At 39.9% G+C, this 10,235-nt stretch overlaps 1 protein-coding gene across 5 annotated transcripts; it reads left to right on the plus strand.

The window, feature by feature from the left end:
- Positions 1–1,132: 1,132 nt before the first annotated feature.
- cnot2 (CCR4-NOT transcription complex, subunit 2) lies at positions 1,133–9,786 on the plus strand. Of its 5 annotated transcripts, none has more exons than XM_059335828.1 (15): positions 1,133–1,287; positions 2,382–2,507; positions 2,596–2,689; positions 2,918–3,065; positions 3,242–3,424; positions 3,582–3,661; positions 4,252–4,377; positions 4,626–4,750; positions 4,907–5,024; positions 5,372–5,528; positions 6,675–6,736; positions 7,340–7,389; positions 7,496–7,596; positions 8,995–9,139; positions 9,243–9,786. In XM_059335828.1, exons 2-15 carry the CDS (start codon positions 2,394–2,396, stop codon positions 9,327–9,329), a joined length of 1,590 nt encoding a protein of 529 aa, XP_059191811.1. In that variant the 5' UTR covers positions 1,133–1,287; positions 2,382–2,393; the 3' UTR covers positions 9,330–9,786. The 5 variants fall into 5 exon arrangements, with proteins under 5 accessions (XP_059191811.1, XP_059191813.1, XP_059191815.1 ...); XM_059335830.1 differs by having other exon boundaries at positions 2,617–2,689; XM_059335829.1 differs by lacking the exon at positions 1,133–1,287 and adding an exon at positions 1,559–1,764.
- The last annotated feature ends 449 nt before the right edge of the window (positions 9,787–10,235 follow it).

Here is a 10,235-nt window from a genome sequence, read left to right on the forward strand (position 1 = left end):
TCGACCTGCTGTATGTCAAATTTCTCTGTAAAAAATGTCTATAAAGGCTCATTTACAAAAAACTTGGATGTTTCCAAAGTGAAGAAATATGTTTCTTTTCACGTTCACGTTCACGTTTCACGTTCAATGATGATGATTAGGGAATCCCACTATTCAAGCCCCATGAGGGTTTTTTGGGTTTTCCTGGCATGTCTTTACCTTATTTCAATATGTATATGGAATATATAAATTGTATTATTATTGTTGTTATTATGTTATTTTCTTTCTTTTAAAACTGTGCCAAATAAATCAAATCAATGAATAGCCAGCTAGTGGTTTCGATCAGCAATAGGAGGCAACACTATGGTCACTCCAATCCAAATGTGGTGATTAAAGAACATGTATGTACCAGCTGTCTTGTGTATGTATGTTGCCAAGGAACGGGTATAAAAATGTATGGGAAATGCCCCCTTCCTTAATTCATACCCCCTACTTCCAGCACATTTGCTCAGACCAGATCCATATTCGAACTCAACCTTTATTTTTTTTCTCTGCTACACACCTGTAAAGTTCATGACTGCATCTTTTGACAAAATCATTCCACAGACAGAAAACACTTGGCAAAGTATTCAAAACCGCTTCTGTGGTAGTATCCCGCTGAGGTTGGTGTCTCCAGGACCATATTTAACCATGAGGACACACACACACACACACACACACACACACACACACACACACACACACACACACACACACACACACACACACACAAATCAGTGTGATTAATGATTACACAAATCAGTTGATACAGTGAACCATGAGCTTTAGGGCCCCCTGGAAAGGATAGTAAGGACCCCAGAAAACTGCAAAACATTACTCTTGCTTACTCTCTAATGCCACAGTCTTAAGAAAGTTATTTGAAAAAAGACATTATAACCTAAATACTTTGATATAGGACTAATTATATAAAAATAGGCATCCTCTGAAGTGACTCCAGCTGCAGACAGCACAGTATCTTCATAATGCAAAGACACCTTCTGATCACAGGAGGGAGGTAGAGGCTTGACAGTGGTGTTCCTTTTTATATTCATAGTATAAAAAAGTACACATTTTCAAAGGTTTTTGTTTTTTGCTCTACTGATTACTCAGCACCCTGTGGGCCTGATGGAGTACACTTCTGACATGTTCATGTTTTGTGTACGGAAGTGGTCAGCAGGTTGTAAGGTCAGAGGGTAAAGGCTACACTTCTTTCGATTGAGAATACACACAGCCATCTTGGATCTAACGTAGAGAAGGGAAATTGATGCGGTGAGGATATTTAACTTATTTTCTCGTCATATTTAATAGGTTTGGTTCACATTTAAGTCTTCGGTGTGTGCGGTTTACTTCGCCGTGTTCCTCGGTTTCTGTCCGGAGTGAATGTGTAACGTTAGCCTTTAGCTGTAGCAGATTGTCGCTGCTGCTGCTGGCTGCAAACGGAGCGTAAACTGAGCCGAGAAAACGGACAGCTGACTGTGGATATATGGAGGCAGAGGGGGCCCAAAATATTGCCTTATAGTGGCTGTTCGTTGGTAGCTAAGTCAGGGTGTTTTGGAGTTGAAAGGTGTCGGTGTGTTGTGGTACTAAACCTCTTATTGAGACAGCCCGCTAGACGTTATGCTATGTTAGCTAAGCTAACGCAGATTGATTACAAGCCTGCTAACGTTAGCGAACTACACTAGTTAGTGTTGGCTAACTTGCATGTTAGCATCGCTGCTGTTCATTTTCTCAACAGTGTCAAATTAGGTAATTATTCAGCATTTAAAATGTACTAATATCCACAGAAGTTTAATACGGAGAACATTCACAGTTAGGTCTGCTGTCAGCTGATTTAAGTAGGTAATGGTTAAAATAAAAAGTTAATTTTGTTATAAAAGTTCAACATACTCTTTACTTATGCGTGTACGAGATAACAAAAGTCACTGAATGTTCAAAAGTATCTTAACAACCACAAGATGCAAAATATGTCATGGGGATTTACAAAGAAATAAGAATAAATGATGCATCCAGGATCTTCCATTTGATTCACAGGTGCACCCATAGAAAATCATGTCTTGTGTGTGAAAAGTTGATTAAATTTAAGGACTGTTTAGTGTCAGAGAAGTGCTGTGACAAACAGATTAAGGTTACAAATTATGTAAACTGTCAGTTATTGTAAAAATAAATAAATAAAAGGTTGTACAACATTTAAGCAACTCCACGTGAAACTTCTATAATGATACTTTGGACATTTGCTTTTGAAGAGGAATCATTGTGTTTAGATTAGAAATGTGAACTTTACTGTGTATATTATATACAGTTCATCCTCTTGCCAGACTTATTTCCCTTTCACATCTCTAACAGCAACTCTGCTCTCTCTCCAGGTGACAAAAGGCATGTTTGGTGCTAGAAAGAAATTTGTAGAGTTCGAGGTAGTCGATAATGACTTCACCGATGAAGGCATGTACTACGGCCAGCCGTCGATGTTCCCACATCGGTCGGAGAAAGATGTGAGTTTTGTCCACATAATTGCACACTTCTGTCAAATCTTGAGTTAACTGCAGAGGAGACATTTTTTAGTTGTCTTACTCTCTCTAGTCCTCAAATGTTTTCCTTCAGATGCTGTCATCTCCCTCGCCGTCGTCGTCGGGTCAGCTATCGCAGCTTGGTGCAAGTTTGTACGGTCCACAAAGTAAGTGTTTTAATATTTTCTACAGTCACTTACTGAGCAGTTTTCACATTTGTAGCATGTTTGGAGTAAAAAGAAATCTTGCGTTTAAATTGTGTTAACATGAGTTCAGGCATCTAAGGGGATTTCTTGCTAATAAAAATTGAATGTGGGACATTTTTGGATATTTATCTTCTTGGTTGTCTAACAGTGTTTGTTCTTCTCTCCGCTTTCTTTTATGTCTTTCTGCAGGTGCACTCGGCTTCTCGGTAAGGGGGATGGGGAACAGTACGCCTCAGTTAAATCGAAATCTAACACAAGGCACACAGCTACCAAGTCATATCCCCCCCACAACGGGGGTTCCCACCATGTCCCTCCATACTCCTCCATCACCAAGCAGGTGTGTATGAAAGTTTTCATTATTATAATTATTTTTTTTTTGAGTTTGCAAGCTCAGTTTGGACGCACACCTGTGTGGTTTATAGAAATAAATCATACCTTGGAATAGAATGACAGTTGACATGACATGAGAAAAAATGTAACTCCACTAAATCTGACCTGGTGATGTTTTAACAGGGGGACATTGCCGATGAACACAAGGAACATGCTGAACCACTCTCAGGTCGGTCAAGGCATTGGGATGAGCGGCAGGACCAATAGTATGGGCAGTTCGGGGCTGGGCAGTCCCAACCGCAGCTCGCCAAGTATCATCTGTATGCCCAAACAGCAGCCAGCACGCCAGCCATTCACTATAAACAGGTAGACAGATCCTGCACAACCAACTTGACCCTGTAGAGATCTGCTGTTCTTTGTGTCCTCTACAATTCTGATATAGATGTTTAATTTTATTATTTCAAGGAATGTTGTGTTGGAAGCTGGCCTTATCTTTTGTTTTGTTTTTCTTCTATCCATGCAGCATGTCAGGGTTTGGAATGAACCGCAATCAGGCTTTTGGGATGAACAACTCATTATCAAGCAACATCTTCAATGGCACAGGTTAGTGTGTTTTAACCCTGCTGGGTACACCGAGGGTTTGTAACTTTGGGGTTTTGTTTAAACAAACACTCCTTTGTTTATATTAATTGATAAAACATAAATTCTGCAGAAAACACAGCAAGAATTATGTTTCATAGATACACTTTAGTTAAGACTGAGCTGTTGACACGACAAGATGACCTTGTTCCCTGTGACATGCTGTGAACAGTATGTTCTTGATGCACAGCTACTTTGAGATGCAGCAGCACGGTTTAATTTGTTCTGGGTTTTTTTATTTTTTATTATCTGATGTTTTTTTTTATCATTGGGTATTTTGTGGTGAACATATCCGAAAGTAAAATTCATTTCTGAAAGAAATGTACCATTGTATCAAATTTATGTTTGACTGCCATAACAGATAGTGAGTACCTACTTAAGACAATAGCTGCTGTGTTTGGTCAGCTTTTACTTAGATGAGGGCTAGTTATTCATACATACAGAGTGCAATCAAATTACAGTACCAAGTTAATAATTGCCCCATTACTACACAGATACATTGAGTGAAAGGTGACATTACATATTACAAGTTCCTAACCTTCCTGTTACTACAGATGGGAGTGAAAATGTAACAGGACTGGATCTGTCAGACTTCCCTGCGTTAGCAGACAGGAGTCGGAGAGAAGGGACTGGAAACCCAACACCGGTGCTCAACCCACTGGCTGGACGGGCTCCTTATGGTAGGCCATTAGGCTGGAGAAGTGTCTTATTTTTACACACATTAAACTATAGGAAGTAGGTTCCCCTAGGAGAGGAAATGGATATTAGCTTCTTGATCGGGTTCATTATACAAGCTGAGGCTTTGTTTTAATACACATATAAGTTCACAGAAACCAGAATAGCTTATGATAGCCTTTTGTTGTGATTTATTGCTGATTACGCTTTGGGGAACTATAATCTCTACTTCACTGTGTTCATCATCATCAAGTTGGCATGGTGACGAAGCCATCAACTGAGCAGACACAGGATTTCTCCATCCATAACGAGGACTTCCCTGCACTGCCTGGCCCAAACTACAAGGACCCCACGTTGAACAACGATGACAGCAAAACTGTAAGTGTGAGCCACTTATGAGTCCACAACACAGTCTGGCAGGAAGTCTGTTTTTTTGTGTGTGTGACAATTTTACACATCAAAGGGAATGTTTTATTATGAATTTACCGGCTTTTATTTTTCTGTGTTTTTAAACTTGATTTTTCTTGTTTTTAGAACTTGAACTCCACAAGCAAGAGCACATCCAATGCAGATGGGCCGAAGTTCCCCGGAGACAAGACGGCCTCAGCACAGAACAACAACCAGAAGAAAGGGATCCAGGTGTTGCCCGATGGTGAGACCTCTCAGCCAATCGTATCGCTCCAATTCCACTGAGACATCCCTTCTTAATCGCACAACTTGGGTGAGGCAGTTGGGCTCTCTACCCTGCATTTGGGGTTAGATAATTATTGGACAGGCTGCAGTGAGGAAACCAAAAGATATTCAGTATGATACAGACCATCATCATCTTTCCATTAGTCTGTCTGTGACCATCACTTGTTAAAAACTAATTGGCTTGGTTTGCTCTCCAATGCGTGTGGGTTAGAAATATGGAGGTAATGTATTGACAGTAAGTATTAACTGTAGTTCACAGTCCAGTTTCAGCGGTGTGTTGAACTCTGAATTATTCGGCTGCTGCAGGTCGGGTGACGAACATTCCCTCAGGAATGGTGACAGACCAATTTGGCATGATTGGCCTGCTGACATTTATCCGGGCAGCAGAGACTGATCCGGGGATGGTCCATCTGGCGCTAGGAAGTGACCTCACAACACTGGGACTCAACTTAAACTCACCAGAGTAAGACAGCTGCTCTCCTCTAAATCCATTAACTTTTAGGGTTTCATTAGCCAGTAAGTATATGTCCAACAAATGACAATGGGATAGTAAATCAAGGGTCCAGTAATGAAACCAGTAAGTCATTTCAATGTTGTGACCTATAATACATGTTGCAGGTACAGGTGGTTACCATGGTTACAGTGACATTTGCCCAGCTTCCCTTTTCACAGATTAAATTCTGACTTTGGTCGGTACCAGGACCACTTAACTTCCTTTTTTTACTGCCGTGCCATTTTTAATACTGTGCTGGACTCTTTGACCTATTTTCTTTCTTAATGAGGTGTAAAAAACATATCACACACATTATATCACGACAAATAAAACTTGAGACATCTTAAGCAGTATAATCAAAATATTTTTAAGCCACAGATATCCGACTTGAACATTTTACATTTGTTTCATTTTAAAACCATAAACGGGTTCTTCCCCCAATATTGTAATTAGCAGTCTAGCACATTTAAAGCATTATGAATGCATCATAAAGTAACCCTGATGCCATCAAGCCTGTGCCACACAGCTTGCGTGAGCATGGCGTGACGGCTTCGCCACCGTTGTGTTAATTGTCAGACTGTCTTTTTGATAGGTCCCCCTTAATTTTTTTGGGTTGCTTTGCAGTTGTTGCCAATGCTGAAATCAGACTTTCACCATCTGAAGGGATGTGCATGCTCATCTGCATTTGTAGAAAAGCTAAACTATCTCTTAAATAAACTATGATTGGCCAAAGTCTCCTGTCACAGGCTAGATATTCTAAAGCCTTAAAATAGTGTCAAGAAGACGTGCAGGAATCTAGTTTTCTCTCAGACCACTTGAATTACAATATGCCGAAAACTTGAAAGCTGCGTACCCTGCTGAAAAAACAGGCTTTTTAAAGGTACTTAAATATACATTGAGTTTAATGTCTTACTCAGAAACACCAGCTTACAAGGAGAAAGATAATCCACTAGAAACATTTCCCTCGTTTACTGTGTTTTCAATGTCATGGCATTAGCTTGGATAGTGTTGTTATTTTGTATGGATACTTTCTCTATTATTTTAACTGTACGAAAAAAATATTCGTATTTAATGTCAAAAGTGGCAAGAACTCACTGCAACTTTCTTCCCTGACAGAAACTTGTACCCCAAGTTCGCCTCTCCTTGGGCCTCATCACCATGTCGACCTCAAGACATTGGTAAGACATTAATGTGAATTATGTGGGAAATTAAGACTTTTTAATCTTTAATAATTACCTTAATTTAATGATCATTTGGTGGTTCTGATTAGCTCTCAAGACTTGGCAGAGTCAGAGCCATTCAGAGCCATTTTTATGATGACAGACAGGTTGTTAGGAACCAGCTGAAGCCTCATCTAACTGCACACTTCCCTTGCTGGACAGTATAATAAAGAAATGTATGAATATCGCATGTTTGATATAATTAGCTTTACGATGTACTGAAATCTTCTGTTAAATATTAGCGCTCATGTTGCACTCTGCTGCTTGATCTGCACCAAAGGGGAGATGAGAGGAAAGCTTTAAAATGAAGTTCATCTTGTCACTTTTAATAACCACATCATTATGATTCGCTAGTACAAAAGTAGCAATCCAGCCCAGTTGATTCCAAAAGGGCTCAAATTCAATAAGAAATTACCTTGCAAAACATTAACATATGGTGTAAAAAGAAGCATTATTCTTTTTATCTCCCCATTGGAAGCGAATTGAAAAAGTCTTCATTAATTTTCTATTAAGCTACATCCTGTATGCTTTAGTCACTCTTCCTTGTTCTTTCTTTTTCAGACTTCCACGTTCCGTCTGAATACTTAACCAATATCCACATAAGGGACAAGGTAATAATGAGCTTCAGAGCGGTGCAAAATTAAGTGGTTGTAGTCTCCATGTAGTATATGTGGGTGCCTAACTAATTCTTCTTCTCTTTTGTTGTCCTGCCTCCAGTTGGCTGCAATTAAACTGGCACGATACGGTGAAGACCTGTTGTTCTACCTGTACTACATGAATGGTGGAGACCTGCTACAGCTTTTGGCAGCAGTAGAGCTGTGAGTACTTAACCTTTTGAATGGTGATCATTTATTAATTTCTAACTAACTAAACTATGGCAAAACAACCCGTCCGAGACCACTTGCAGAGGGGTTCCCGGTCCGTTTCCAAACTGACCCTAGTGTGGTTTGATACCACTGTGAACGTAATCCGACCCAATCAAAGGAAATTAACCAAAATACAGTGGATTGTGGGCTACCTGCGCAGTGAGATGTACACAGATAATATAAAGATTAAATTTGTGTCCTTCAGTTTCATCTGTAGGCTACCACTGAGCTAAAGCTGCAGAATTATCAGTTGCAGAATTATCAACATATTGCTCAAAATAACTTAATATTTGCCTTTGTGGTAGAAGCAGATAGTGGTGGGAGGCTCACCTTCTCTGATTATACAGGGGTCTGATCGCAGCACGTTGAAAATAATTGATTAACATTATTGACAAGCCTCAACAGGCGCTTGTTCTGAGCGTTTCTCTCCAAATTATTTTGGTCGGAACCCCAGAGCAGATTGCAGCCGGCATAATTACAGGTACTCAGTTTGCGCTCGGTTCCACGTTGCTTTGTTTACATTTTTCACGGCCGACTTTTCAACTAATAAGAAATAATTGTGCGAGTAGATTTCCAACCCTCCACCCTCATACACGACCCTCTTCAATTCTTTTTTTTCATTTGGTCCTCTGCATTTCTGAAAGCAAACCAGACTAAATAAGAAACCAACCAAATGTTTCAATTTCACTCTTATTCGGACTAACCAAACGGATTTGGATTTTGAAATCGACCTAAGGCACTAATGCATTAGCTTCACTTTTTTTATGCTTGGTATATACTACCCTCACTGCAACGACACAAAGCTGGTGTAAAATTGGCAACAGTTTACCCTTAAGTTTATGGCAATCTGTCAGTAGCTCTTCTCTCTTTAGAGTGAAGCATTGATTGATGTGGGTTTTGAGGTTCTTGGGGTTAAACTTTAGGTCAGTCATTTTCATTTCATTTCATTTATTCGTTTATTTAACAGGGACGGTGCATGGCTCTCAGCCGTACCAGAATTGGCTACGAGCTAAATTTCATCTGTAGTCCCTGGGCAGGAACAAATAACTTAAATCTAACACAAACAAACAAGCCTTTCAAACAGCAACAACAAAGTTTCACACTCTTAAAAACAGAATATAACACAGAACAACAGCAAGAGTAAAGTCACAGTATTAAGACACAACACAAAACAATGTTAAAATACAACACTTAAGAGATTGCAAAATAGTGAGCTAATGTTTGAGTTTATAGTTGTGGGTGCATGATTGAGTGGATTTAAGCCATGATTTTATTTTTAGATTTAAAACCAAGTCTGTGGGTTTCTTCCCTTTTTTTTCCTCATTCCTTGTTAATAACTTAATTCTCCAGCTTCAACCGGGACTGGAGGTACCACAAAGAGGAGCGGGTATGGATAACGAGGGCGCCTGGTATGGAACCGACACTGAAGACCAACACCTACGAGAGGGGAACCTACTACTTTTTTGATTGTCTTAACTGGAGGAAAGTAGCCAAGGTAGGAATTGTCTTTCTGCTGCCTCTTTGCACTTACACTACATGGTGAAATGGTGTCATTAGACTTTTTCCTATCGTGTTAAAATTGTGTCTAAATCTTTAAGGAATTTCATCTGGAGTATGACAAGCTGGAAGAGAGGCCTCACGTGCCAACAACATTCAATTACAACCCAGCCCAGCAGGCCTTCTAAGGCCCGACCAGTCCAAAGGGCCGCAGCGGTTCCTGCACACAACACTGTTGTCCAGGAGGGGCGCTGTGGTTCACACAGCTTGGTTTTTATTCCTCGAGGATTTAACTGCGGGGGTCGTCGCCACCATCAAAACTGCCCTGCCTTTCCAAAATTACATGCTGCCCAAAACCAACACTTGTTCTGTTTTTATTCTTTATGTTCCTCCTGTTTTTTTGTCTTGTTTTGAGCAGGGTTTGTGTTATGTTTACGTCTCTGAATCTGAAGCCTGTTTTCTTTTAGAAAGGAGGACTGACCTTGTGGCACAGGACGGTGATAGAACATGTCTACGCCTGGCCAAGTGTTAAGATTAGAAAAAAAAGGAGAGGAAAGTTAACATCCTCAGACGCAAGTGAAAGGGTGAAAGAAATGCAATGTTTATTGTTGCACTATATTTAGTAATAAAAGAACACAAAATTTGTTTGTGATTTTTTTTAATGTGAATACTTCCTGATCATTTTATTTTCCTTTTCCATTTTTTGTTAAGGGTCGGGGGTTCATGCAACTTTTCCACGTGCATCCCTTTTCATCTCACTTTTTCTCCCCCTTTCTTCCGTTTACTTTGGTCCCAACCTGTTTTTGCACCACAAAACTGTTTTCTGTCTCAATCTCTGTTTCTCTTTCTGTCCGTCTCTCTCTGTGAGTTCTGTGCCAGTTGAACATGGACACAAATCTGGGAGACTACTTTGGTTTCCATGAATGTGGACAAATCCTCACAGAGGCTAAACGGCTACACAACGTTGCTTCAGAGCAAACAAAACACTTTCCAGTCTTTGTTACAATTTTGTAAGAAATGTGTACATTTTTGTTTCTTTGCATCACATAAATTAGTATATGTATGTATGAATGTGTATATATGATTGCTATATA

The sequence above is a fragment of the Centropristis striata genome, chromosome 6 (genome assembly GCF_030273125.1).
Source record: "Centropristis striata isolate RG_2023a ecotype Rhode Island chromosome 6, C.striata_1.0, whole genome shotgun sequence".
Taxonomy (NCBI): Eukaryota; Metazoa; Chordata; class Actinopteri; order Perciformes; family Serranidae; genus Centropristis; species Centropristis striata.

Excerpts from the sequence above, each read along its gene's own strand:
- cnot2 (XM_059335828.1), top strand. The coding sequence starts at position 2,394 with ATGTTTGGTGCTAGAAAGAAATTTGTAGAGTTCGAGGTAGTCGATAAT. Across the intron at positions 3,066-3,241 it reads ACTCCTCCATCACCAAGCAG|GGGGACATTGCCGATGAACA; the intron begins GTGTGTATGAAA and ends ATGTTTTAACAG. Across the intron at positions 4,378-4,625 it reads GGCTGGACGGGCTCCTTATG|TTGGCATGGTGACGAAGCCA; the intron begins GTAGGCCATTAG and ends ATCATCATCAAG.